General features: G+C 36.7%; 1 protein-coding gene across 2 annotated transcripts in view; it reads left to right on the plus strand.

Annotated features, from left to right (window-relative positions):
* Window positions 1-7,060: 7,060 nt before the first annotated feature.
* Window positions 7,061-13,512, plus strand: part of LOC110102737 (protein SSUH2 homolog) — an 18,389-nt gene continuing 11,937 nt past the window's right edge. The window contains exons 1-4 of one of the 2 annotated variants that reach the window (XM_020831195.2): window positions 7,061-7,246; window positions 7,332-7,538; window positions 8,591-8,660; window positions 9,391-9,725. In XM_020831195.2, coding sequence (XP_020686854.1) covers window positions 7,225-7,246; window positions 7,332-7,538; window positions 8,591-8,660; window positions 9,391-9,725 — 634 coding nt within the window. In that variant the 5' untranslated portion in view covers window positions 7,061-7,224. The remainder of the gene's footprint in view (window positions 7,247-7,331; window positions 7,539-8,590; window positions 8,661-9,390; window positions 9,726-13,512) is intronic. The other variant, XM_020831196.2, reaches the window with a different exon arrangement.

Here is a 13,512-nt window from a genome sequence, read left to right on the forward strand (position 1 = left end):
GCAACTAAAGCACATTTATAAAGCAACTATAGCACAACTATAGTGCAACTATAACACAAATATAACACAATCATGTATTTGTTAATATTAGTTTTAATTTTTTGTGCAGATTTATCATGTTCTACAAAATATTATTAACGCGGAAGCAGAAAAATTCGGGGTTGACTTAAATGCTATTCAAAACCTATAAAACGATGGCATAGTTTCCTCATTATATTATTAATTATGATAGGCTAACTGAGAGTATATACAATAGATTTATAAAAGTCATCTTTTTTAGCTCTATATGATATCTTATGATAAATAACTCCCTACAAAATAAGAAAGGAAAAATATATTTACATATTGTACACATTTACTTATTAGTTCTTTCTAATTTTACACCATAAAAAATAAACACTTACATTTATTCATGAGCCATGGTAGAAAATCTTTGATTGCGAGATTCTTTTTTCTATTTCAGCTCAATACCCACTCCATCCCTAAGGAACCCAACACATGTCTTCCCCATAGCTAGAATGGCTTTATAAACCCAATAATATAGTGATATGATTTATCTAGTTACAATATATTGGGATGGGGCATGTCATTCTTCCTAACTTTATGCGCCTCATTGTGTAAGATGTTCTTCAACCCTCATAGTGTCCTCTCCTGCGATAGCCTATCTCAAATGCATCTAAAAAAGGCATTATCATCTTCAACAATGTGAATTAGTTTAGTTAAGATAGTGGTGTGATTGTCATGATTAGAGAGGACACTATGAGGGTTCACTTTATGAAAGTACAATCTAAGCTTCCATAAATCATCTTTGTTAGTTCAGTTTGTGAAAACATTTTTTATGTTTGTGTTCTTGAAATTCATATCCCCACTGATGTAGCTTTTAAACAACTTGCCACTCCTTGTCATCATTTCGAACTTGCCATAAGATGAGATTTATTAATATTTTAACATGTAACTAAATCAAACTCTATAATCTCAAGGCCATGTTCTTCTGTTTAACATTGAATACAATGAAGTTCTCATCATTCTCTTTATTATTAACTATTCTCAATAATAATTGATGAATTAGGGTATCAAATAATTGAATTTCATGAGCTCTCTGAAGAAGGGTCCAAAGAGAAATCCTTCAACCTAGGTAATGTGGTAATTGCCTCAAATTTCCCAAGCATCTTTCATAACCCTTTTGCGGCTCTAGATGTGACCCGAGTTGAATAATGCCTATCGATGGGTATGATTAGCTCATACGTTTGCATACATAGTAGAACAACTCAAATGAGTAAATCCTAAAATGAATTTAAACATTTAGCAATATGTGAATCAATTCTAATGCTTTTTTTGCTTTCTCGAATTAATTCTAATGGTATTATTATAACTCTTAATCGAAACTATACTTGGCTTTGATCAATTATTTGATTAGGGCCAAACATAGTTTTTATCAAAAGTTTGAATTAGTAAGATTAACATACATATGCATGCATAGTAAAACAAACTAAATGAGTCAATCCAAAAATATTTTTGAACTTATTTAGCAACATTGAAATCAACTTTGGCACATTTTAGGCATGTTTTAGCTTATTCGGATTTTTTTTCGAACACCAAATCAAAATTATGTTAGACCCTTGATCTATATTTCAAAGAGGTTCGAACATTGTTTCAATAAAGAGTTTGGATTAGGTTCGTATATGTTTGAATAAGGCGAAAATGTGACAATCATTTTTTGAAAAAATATTGAATCAATTTCACTTATATTTTAAAATTGGTGGAATTGTTTAGCCATGATTCAATCATTGTTCAAACAATAAATGTGGTTGGAGGATTGTCCAAAAATGACAACTAGCAAGTATATTGAAGTTTAACATCCAAAGGGTTTAGGGTTTAGAGTGTGAAAAATGTTTTCAACTCTAAAGTACAAATCGAAAAAGCATCACTAACATTCAAATACGATAATTAGGGAGAGATCATTGCCATAAATTTTTGCCAAAATACTGTACTTAGCAATTGCTTGAGATAGAGAAGTGAAGAAATCTCAAGAAGCACGAGAAGAAGAAAATGTCGGAACAGAGAAGATTGAACAGAAAGTATTAACTCATCTCATCATTCAATAGACTTACATGAGAGACATATATAAAGATAGTATGGTAGGCAATACATGTGTCAACTTAACATAGGACATCAAGAATGTATAGGACTTAATTTATTTCATTTTGTTGTTCTAATAGAACCCCACAAACTGAGGATTCGTGCGAAATCATCAGTTTGGATCGAAGGTATTTGAATCTAGGAGTGGACAGCGGCTTCGTAAGAATGTCAGCTGTTTGATCTGTTGTGCTGATTGGAAGAAGTTTGATGTTGTTGTTGTGAATGTTATCTCTAATAAATCTTTGATGTATTTATATGTGCTTTGTTATAGCGTGGAACACCAGATTGGTGGCGAGAGAAGTCGCATACATGTTGTCGAAGAACATTTATATGGGTGTGTTGTATGGTATAAGAAAGTCTGATAGCAGCTGTTTTATCCAAATAGCATCCGCGGTTGTTGCAGCCAACGCACGGTACTCCAATTTAGTTGAGGATCGGGATACTGTGATTTGTTTCTTGACAGTCCATGAGACAATAGTTTCTCCAAGAAACGTGCAATAGCCCAAGGTAGATCGTCTGGTAATTGGATCTCCAGCCCAGCCTGCATCAGAGAAAGTGTGAAGTTTTAGAGTGGATTTGGTGATCAGTAATCCATAGTCTAGAGTTCCTTTAAGTAGCGTATAAGCCTTTTTAATATATATGCATGAGTACTGGTTGGATCATGCATATGTTGAGACAATATGTTGACGACATAAGTGATGTTCGGACGTGTGATTGTTAAGTATTGTAGAGCACCTGTTATCCTGCAATAAGTGTTTGAGTCAGACAAGTAATCGAGTTCAGAAATTTGAGTGGGAAGTTTTGTACATAAGGGATTTGCGATAGAATTATAATTTTTTAGATTTTCTTGTTGAATAATAGATTGAGCGTACTGAGTTTGTGAAAGAAAGTACTTATCTGTAGATGATTGTATCTTGATGCCAAGAAAATGATTAGCTGGACCGAGCTGCTCATGTTGAACCAGTGATGCAGTTTTTGAAGAAGGTCTGCAATTGCATTCATGTTATTTTCGGTGAGTAGTATGAACATAAACTAGTAAATAGATTTGAGTTTGATCTTGATGAAGTGTGAGCAGTGATTGATCCACTTGGCTTTGCTTGAAACTGATGCTAATGAGATAGTTGGTGAATGTTGTGTACCACTGCCGGGGAGCCTGTTTTAAGCCATATATAGCTTTATGCATAAGACATACATGTTCAGGATGTGTGGTGTCTTCGAAGCCCTTTGGCTGCCGCATGTACACTGTTTTCGCGAGAGTCCCGTGCAGAAAGGTGTTTGTGACATCCAGTTGTTGAACCGTCCATCCGTGAAATAGTGCAATTGTTAAGAGGATGCGTATGGTTGGAAGTTTAGCAACTGGGCTGAATGTTTCATTATAGTCAAGACCATATTCTTGTCTGTTCCCTTAAGCAACTAGATGAGCTTTCAGTCGAGCTATTGAGCCGTCCGAGTTATATTTTGTTCTGTAAGTCCACTTGCATCCCAGAATAGATGCATTAGGGGAAGGTGGAATCAGTAACCATGTACCTTGCTGTTGGAGTGCAAATAATTCGGACACCATTGCTTGTCTCCACTGAGGACTTTTGTTGGCTTCATTGTAGCTGGTGGGATCTGAATGGATTGGTGCACCAGATGCAGTGTGAAGCAGATTAAGTCGTGTGGATGGCTAGAGAGAGCCAGATTTAAGTCTGGTGATCATGTGATGCTTAGATGGTGGCTGGTGACTTTGTGTTGCATAAGTAATCTGATTTGGCATGGATATAGGTTCAGTAGGCTGAGAGGAATGGTTAGGAGATGTAGTGTCATTAAGTGGAGAGGGACGTTTAGGAGTGATGTTATGTGAGGTAGTATGGAGTTTGGCGATGGATGCAGGAATGAGTAGAGCTGGAGATAAGTCAGCATCAGAGAGAGAATTGTCGAGTTTAAGATGCTGAAATGGGAAGAAAGATTCATTAAATTGGACATGTATTGAGATAACTATTCGGGTTGTGTTAAGATTTGTGCATTTGTAGCCTTTTTGAGTGTCTGAGTGCGCATAAAGACACAGGAGGATGCTTTGGGATGAAGTTTGGTTCGATCTTGAGATAAAGTTAAGGGAAAACATTCACAACCGAGTGTTTGCAAGTGTGAATAAGACGGGTATATGTTGAACATCAGCTGTATAGGAGAGACAGAGTTTGTAGTAGTTGATGGGAGCCTGTTTATGAGATAGGTAGCTGTGGATGCCGCATCAGCCCAGATGGTGTGCGGCATAGATGCAGTGGCCAGTAAGGTTCTTGTAGTTTCCATGATGCGGAGATGCTTGCGTTCGGCGAGGCCATTCTGCTCCAGAGTATAGGGACATGAGGTTTGGTGAAGAATGCCCTTTAATTGCGTGAAGTTCTTAAATTGAGTGTTTATGTATTCACATCCTCCATATGTACGAATCTCTTTGAGCTTCTTATTTGTTTGACGTTCAATAAAATTAGTGAAATCAATAAAATGTTGAGTAACATCAGATTTGTGCATAATGGGAAAGAACCAAGTAAAACGGGAAAATTTATCCACAAAGATGACATAAAATCTAAACCTCTGATGTGATGAAACCGGCGACAGTCCCCACACATCAGAGTGAACCACTTCTAAAATATTATGTTTTCTATTCTGAGAAATTGAAAAAGGTATTATGTGACTTTTGCAAGTTTTACAAGACAGACAAGAAGGCATGAAATTTAGTATATTCAGCTTTAAGTTGTTGCAGGTAATACGTCGAAGAATCCTTTGATTTGGATGACCAAGGCGATTGTGCCACACTTGCGCCATGATTGACGTAGCAGACATAGCCGTAGGATTTGCCTGATGATTCTGTAATGGGATCCGGTAGAGGGCTTGCTTACATGGGCCTTTGAGGAGCTGTTTGTTGGTAAGCAAATCCTTAAACACAAACCCGTTAGAATCAAATGTAATGGATATATGATTATCCTTAACTAAGTTTGAAATTGATAAAAGATTGTGTGAAATGGATGGAACATGAAGAAGTTGTGCGAGGTGAAGCTTACGAGACGGGGTGGGAAGTATGCCCGAGCTCGAGTGAGCTATGGGAATAGACCTTTCGTCCCCAATAGTCATAGTGTCTGATCCTTGATAATCTTTGACGTTGTAAAGATTGACCGCTGCATCTGTCATATGGGATGATGCTCCTGAATCAAGGTACCAATCGGCTGAAGAGGTTTCGTCTGTAGCAAGAAGCGCATTATTGTTCTTGGAAGAATATGACATTGGTGTGTAGTTGATATTCAGTCGATGCTAACATACATCGGCAGAGTGACCTTTCTTCGTGCATATTTGGCAAACAAGATTGGATACGACACTTGAGCGCTAATACTGAGTTCCTGGCTGATTCGGTCGTCCGCGACCTCTCCTTCCGCAACCCTTGTTTGTGTATAGCGCAACATTGTTGTCCGACATGACTGGATGTTTTGATGCATCAGTTTGAATGTGAATTTCTTCACTGATGAGGAGGGCATATAGGTTGTCAAGATTCAGAGGAGTTTGCATTGTACGAACATATGTTTTAAATGAGTTGTATGTCTGCGGAAGACCATTTAATATGTAGTGTATGGTGTCTTCAGCATCCAGTTTGGCACCGGCATACATGATTTGATCAACAAGTTTCTTGATCACAGTAAGATACTGAATCATAGAGAGATTTTTCATGGATATGTTGTGTAGCTCATTTTTGAGCTGGATCGCCTTGGAGCGATTCGTCGACTAGAAACGAGTTTGGAGCGCCTTTCTAATCTCAGATGTGGACTCCAGATGCACGGCCTATGGAAGAATCTGAGGAGAAATTGTAGAACAGAGTGCCGCTGCAAGGTTCTGATCAGTGATGATCCATTTTGTGTGCAGGAAGTTGGGGTCTGCGTTTTCTGGTTCTTGACCGAGCAGGTGATGCGTAGAGATAGAGGATGGATCTAGAAAATTTGCAAATTCGTTTGCCTTGAGCAGTTTTGTGATTTGATTGCTCCATATCGAATAGTTATCCGAGGAAAGAGGATGAGGGATGAGAGATTTGAGATTGGCGACGACAAACTTGAGGGAGGGATCGATGAGGGTCTTGGCAGGCATATCACCAGAGACGTTGCCTGTGTTGGAAGAGGCTAACGCCGAACTCGCCATGGGAGGGTCTTTAGGAAAGAATGACTCTTTATACCATGAAGAAATTTCAAGAAGCACGGGAAGAGGAAAATGTCGGAACAGAGAAGATTGAACATAAAATATTAACTCATCTCATCATTCAATAGACTTACATGAGAGACATATATAGAGATAGTACATGGTAGGCAATACACGTGTCAACTTAACATAGGATAGCAAGAATGTATAGGACTTTAAGTTATTTCATTTTGCTGTTCTAATAAGAAGGAACATATGAAGGGTTACATAACCTAGTTTAATGAGGGTTCTACTTATTTGTTCAAAAGCGATAGTATTTTAATTCAAAAGGAGTTAGTTATTTTCGCAGAAAATAAAATAATGAGCATGCTTATCTTATTTTAGATTTTGTGGTGGCATGTAAACTTAAAATTTTATTTATAATTAAAATTTGATCAGAATTCTATAATATTTAATTTTAATGAAAAGAAAAAAATCCGCTATGAATATATATATATATATATATAAGGATGAAGTCAAAATTGTTGTTTTTTTTTAAGATAATTACAATGCAAATTATGAGTATAACATTAATATAAAATGTTAATGATTTTAAAAGTTCATTTTGATAGACTTAAATTATATCAAGAATAACTTTTTTTTCTGATTTAAAATGATTATAATATAAATTCATTTATTTATATATTAAAATATATTCAAACATCCATTATGGTACGGCAGAAACGGAAAGACGAAAAAACAAAACATCCTATTATGCTAATTGCTGAGATTTTTATAGTCAATTTTTCCGCGAGCCAACAACCACTTTCCGCGTTAGCTCCGGCTCGCGAGCGTTCTTAGCTATTAAGAAACGAAAGCCAGTGCAGTCACTGATTTAACCATCCGATCTTCTCCTGCTCATCGCTCTGTAGATCTCTCGCTCGCCAAAAGATGGAACAACCCCTACTCTCAGGTACGCTTTCGCCTCTCCACTAATACTCTGGGGTTTCTGATTTCGAATTCTGTATGATGCATTTCATTGAACATCCTCTGGGCAGTAGAAGCTCGCGGCAAGAAAGATGAAGGTTGGAGGTCTTACCAGCACGTTGGCAGGAGCGCTTCTGTGCACGTTCCATCACTTGCTGCTGTTGGGGAGGAGGTAAGCGTCAATGAGATCAGAGCTGCCCCTATCTTCTCAGAGTCCGTCTACCCCACGTCCATCTACGGAGCGGTCGTTTCCTCCCCGGAATCGTATAATCATCAAGGTATATTAAACGATATTTGGATTGCATCCTTAACTGATGGCGGGGTTTTATGCTGGTTTCTTTGTCATGTTAATTCATTTTGTGAAAAGATCTTGAAGTCTGTGAACTGGTAAAATTCACTTTTCGTTTGCCCTTTTGTCGAGAATGTGATATCTGGCTTCTTCTAGTTACGGTTTCATTCCTCTTGTGCCATTTGTTTGCTTGAAATTAGAAAACATGTTTTTAAAAATGTTTTTTTTTTGTTGATGTTTTAAAAAAAGTTGAATTTGCGAGATTTTGTTGTTTGGTTGTATGCACTTGGAAATTAGTACTGATTTAAAACTCGATAAACAACTTCAAAATCATTCAAATGCGATGCTTTCTTTTTCTTTTCACATTCAAAATTAGTGAAAACAAAATCATCATTTTCTTGAACATGTTTTAGATTTACAAGCAACCAAATGAGCCCTAAGAAAAAATCAACACATTTTACTAACTTTATCTGTCCTAAAGAAAGATAACCTTCAAGTGCTTGTGCAACTGAACTTAGAAGTTGCTTTGACCTTCAGATTTTAAACAGGATTTTATGGAAATAATTGAACATCTGTTTCAGAGATATTAGTATAGAAGGTAGAGAATCTTGCTGCAGATATTTGAGGCCAGTAGGCTGACTTTGAAGTCATTATGTTCAGGCATTTGTAAATGGCCATTTTTTTATTAAAGTTGTTACTTTTCATTTAAATAAAATGTCCGTGCGAGAATTGATCATCACATAATTCTGTAAATGGAACTTGATATTTCTTTGACCAGCAAGATTTGGTGGAGGTTAAATTCTAGTTTTTAAGCTGCTTTTTTAACTTAAGATTTTTTTTTTTTTTTTTATAAAATTCATGTCATCAAGGAAATTTGGTTAATTTAGTGAATTCTTTTTTTTTACCCTATCCGCCAAAAACAAAAATCTCATTTCTTTCGATGAAGAGGAGGTATGTACCTTCTTCTATTTTTCTGCATGCTTGGCATATCTCACTTTATTAAATGTGTTCTTGTTGTTTTGTCTTTCCTACCATTTGCAGATCAAGTGATCGTGTCTAAACCTGACTATGGCAGAGATCCACAGGGATATGCTACAAATGAATTTGGGAGGTTTGCATTGCTGCCCTTTTGCTTGGCTTAGATTGGAAAGGAGAACTTATTCTTGAGTCAATGCCTTTCATGATAAGTTCTGTGCACGCACTTTTTGAGCTTGTCTTTGACGAAGTTATATTTTGACAAAATTTTGTTTCCTCATCACAGATCAATTGAATTTAAAACTGTCAGCTGCAATTGAAAACACTAACAGACTTTTATATGGCTTTCATCTAATAGAATTATCCATCTTTATTAGCTATTTCCACTGACATTTATCCCACAGAAGAGCATACTGCTTACAAGTACTAGTAAAATGCAATAGCTTAAAATTTAAGAATTCCAACTAATATTAGCTCAAACAACGTGCCATGTGTTTGGTTTTTTTTTTTTAAAGGGAAGCATTCTATGATTATGCTTAACCTCCAATGCAGTGCATCAATTCTCTTTTTAATTCTATAGGCAAAATTAAAATCTAAACAATCTAATTCAACTTGTTTGCTTCTTTGAATCCCCAATTACATCTTTTATGGCATTTGTATTTTCTTCATCTCTGTTAGTCTCACTGTTACTGTGATCAACTGAAATTTATTCTGAGATTCTTTCATGATTCTCATTCAGCTAATTAACCGTTTGGTTTAGAGTATTTCCTAAGATTACTGAGACTGTATAATTATTCTAAGCTGCTGATGATTCATGTTAGAATCTTTATTTATGGCTGATGAGTTTTTATCTGGATCACTTATAGGCAAATACTAGATGAAGTCGAGATCCGACATTTACTTATAAATCATGTTGGGCATCATTTTTGCTGGGGAAGCAGGCCAGCCAGGACCTGGAAGATTGTTTCAATTGAGGATTGCAATGTCTATGTTGGAACTTTAGAAACTTTTATAGAAGAGAGAGAAACTATTAGGGCAATAGAGCCATACTCTGGTGGTGAAGTTGATGGAAAGAACAAAGGGGAATCAGAACTTGCCGTATGGGAATTGGATTTGAGGTCAGAATTTCCTCTTCTATTTGTGCCATACAAAGAAACAAGTATTAAAATTCCTCATTCAGAAGCTCTTGAAAAATGTACAGGTGAGAATTTGTAGACTATCCTATCTTGGTAATTTTAATTAGCATTCTCAATCTTGTCCAAGATTTAGTGGTATAATAGTAAGTTTCATTGCCGTGTAACTTTTCCTGGAGTTTTTAATAGTTCTATATTATAATATGCACTCATAGAGTTTTTGGCCTGTCTATGTAATGTTAAAGCAAACTGAAGTGTTGATGGGTGTCTGATGCAATGAAGGATTATCATTCTATGTTTTATTTTTTTATATATATATTTTAATTTTTTTCATGTTTTGGACTCTTTGTTTTTTTTTGGGTTTCCCTATGATGGAAGACAATTGATGATCATGCTAAGTTGGTGCTCTTATGAATGTCTTTCTCTATCCTTCACCTTTTTTCTTTGGTTTTTCCCTTAGTGGGCTGCTGGTTTGTCCCCTCGTGGGCCTTGTTTTCCTCGGTTTTTTCCCTTGGCCGCTGCCCCCTTGGTTTGGGTAGCTGTCCTTTGGTTTGGGCAGTTGTCTCTTCGGTTTTTGTGCCTATTAGTTGTTGTATTCATGCCTTGTTTTCCCCTAGCTGTTGTCCTCTCGGTTTGGGCAGCTAACCCTTCAGTTTTTGTGCCCATTAGTTGTTGTATAATGCCTTGTTTTGACCTAGCTGCTGTCTCCTCAGTTTGGGCAGTTGTCCATTCGGTTTTTGTGCCCATTAGCTGCTGTATTAATGTCTTGTTTTCCCCTAGCTATTGTCCCCTCGGTTTGGGTAGCTGTCCCTTTGATTTTTGTGCCCATTAGCTACTGTATTAATGCCTTGTTTTCCCCTAGTTGTTGTTCTCTCGGTTTGGGCAGCTGTCCCTTTGGTTCTTGTGCCCATTAGCTGCTATATTTATGCATTGTTTTCCCCCTAGATGTTGTCCCTCCGGTCCCTATTTGATGCGGTTTTCAAGGGAATTCTAGTGATTGTTTGGGTGGTGCTTTAATTACCTTGCATTAAATGTTTTCTCCCTTTTCCCTCCTATATATAGTGGTTGTTTTCCTGCAGTTTGAGGTAGTTTTGGTGAAGTGTTTTACATACAAACCTGTGGATTTTTTAGCTGGCCTCGGTCTTCTAATCCCTTCTTCTCTATCCATGGTTCCCGCCCCATCTGTATCCTTCTTCTCTTATGAGCTTGGTGGTGTTTGCTACCACGTTTTGGTTGGTATTTGCTGGAGGAGTGGACTTATGCCAGATCATTTCTGTGGTGGATTATGAGTTAGATCTATCCTTTGAGCAGATATCCCTTATATTTCGAGCTTTGCATATGAAGTGACCGCTTGTCGGTTGTTCTGAAGGTAACCTTGTCATTTCTTTATGTTTACGGATTTGTAAGCCGCTTTCTCGAGCTTGTTCCTACTTTTAGTTTTATATGTGGATGTTTATGCTTTATTGAAAGGAAAAAGTTCTCTAATTGCTTTCCTAAGTGTTCTCCATAAAATATTTAGAAACTTTGATTGCATCAGTGTCTTAAAGATTTCTCGAGTCAATCATCATTAAAAATATTGCCGCAGAATATCTATTTAAAGAATGAATGATGAATACTTGGTTAAATTGGTTTAAACTTTAGAGTGATAACAATATTGATTCAGTCATTATGCAAAGGCAACAACAGCAGCACCTTCTCTGCCAATTCATCTACACCACAGGAGACAAACCGAACAACCAATCTTAGCTCTCAATGCAAAACAAACTCTGCATCCATAAAACCCCATGGAAAATTAGTCTTTATGCAGCTGCAGTTATGATGTTGACACTTGATGTATTAGGATATATATGCCGGTTTTGTATTCCGTAGCAGTAAAATCAAAGAAAGCAAGAATATATTTCATATCTGACAATTTCTCTTCTCCAAATATCTCTCTATTTTATGCGGCTCAATTTGTTGAACACGGTATCTGAAAGGCAGTCTTATGACATTCACAAAGCGCTGCTTGATTCATTTTCTCTACTTCCCCCTATTTCCACCTTTTTTTGGTGTTTCAAATTTTTTTATTGGCCAACTCTCCAATTTCCTCTATGCATTTCCCTGGTCCTGAAGATACATCTATTTTTAAAATCGGTGTTATTACTATTATCCCTTAAATTTCTCATCTCCTACATCAAGTATATTGCTCATAATCAACTTAATGCTGATAATTACCCCACCTAATGCTCTCAAATTTCAAACTCATATGGATCTTTAAACTCAAATGCAAAGCAAATCATAAAGCTAGGTTAGTAGCTCCCCGTCAATGGTATGCCTCTCTTTCCAACTATCTCAAACAACAAGGATTTACTTGCACTTCTTCTGACTCCATTCTTTGATGTTACACCAATCTCATAACACCATAATTTACTTCCTCATTTATATGGATGACATTCTTCTCACTATTAATAATTTGGACCCTACATTAGTGCAACTTGAAGAGCTTCACAGTAGGCTTAATATGAAGAATCCTGAAGAGCTTCACAGTAGGCTTAATATGAAGAATCCTGGAACTATTTCCTATATTCCTGGCCTTTACATTAATTTGGCTTCCTAAAGTATTATTCTTAGTTAATCCAACTACATCAAGAAAATCCTACACAAAACCGACATGAGTCGCTTCAAACTTGTTTCGAACCCACATTCTTTCGATTTATGAGCTGAACCTACTTTAAACACAGATGTTTTGGACCCTGTACTTTTTTGCCAACTTGTTAGATCACTTTAATATCTTTTTATCACTTGATCAAATATAGTATTTGTTGTTAACAATGTATATCAACATATGCATTAGCCTCTCCAATGTTATTTTTAGCTCCACCAATGCATTCTTCAATATATCAAGGGCACGCTTAACTATGTTTCTATCCATTCAAAAAAACAGTCCGACTCTTCTTGCCTATTTGAACTTCAATTTAGCTGAAGATTCATAAAGTCCAAAACAGGTTAATATGCTTATCTCAGTCATACTTTTATTTTTTGATGTGTTAAGAAGTAGTCCACAATTACTCGCTTCCCAACTAAAGTTAAATATTGCACCCTTGCCATTGCTGCCACATATTTTATTTGGCTTCCCTATATTAGCATTACCGCCTCATTTCCCTGCTCCACTTCTCCTGTGTCACGACCCGACCCGATCCGGGACGGACCCAGCTCGCACCGGGCCGCGACAAAACCTTTTATCCAGGATCTGGCTTTGGAATTTGGTTCTGAACTGAATCTTCCAAATAATTAACTCAAAACAACACACAAACACAGAACAACAGAGCTACTATAAGTCACCAAATGCAGCGGGACAAAACATCTATATTTTTCTTTTCCTCAAAACAATCATCTACAAATACAGTACATGGCTTTTGAACAGAAAGAAAGACAGAACAGAAAAGCCATGACTGTACAAAAATCAAAAGGTATAAACAAATACCTATACTGATCAGACTCTGAATTTATTCCTGGACTTCCTTCCCTTTCCCAGAACCTGAAAACCACCAGAAAACGAGAGTGAGCTCAACAGCTCAGCAAAGCAACAAACCTCCAATCAAAATTCTCAGAATCCAAAACCAAACTCATCAGACAGAAATCAGATCAGAAATCGGAACAGAATCGTACAGATACCAAATCAGACATATCAGAACGAAACAGAACAAATCAGAATAGATACGGACAGATCACATCAGAATCAGAAATTGTACACATCAGAATCAGAACGGATTAAATCAACAGAGTCAGAAATTCAGATCATATCAGAACAGAATTGTACGGAAACAGAAGTCGTAATAAATCAGAAACAGAACAGAATCAGACATATCACATCAA

The sequence above is a fragment of the Dendrobium catenatum genome, unplaced genomic scaffold, assembly GCF_001605985.2.
Source record: "Dendrobium catenatum unplaced genomic scaffold, ASM160598v2 fragScaff_scaffold_1557, whole genome shotgun sequence".
Classification (NCBI taxonomy): domain Eukaryota; kingdom Viridiplantae; phylum Streptophyta; class Magnoliopsida; order Asparagales; family Orchidaceae; genus Dendrobium; species Dendrobium catenatum.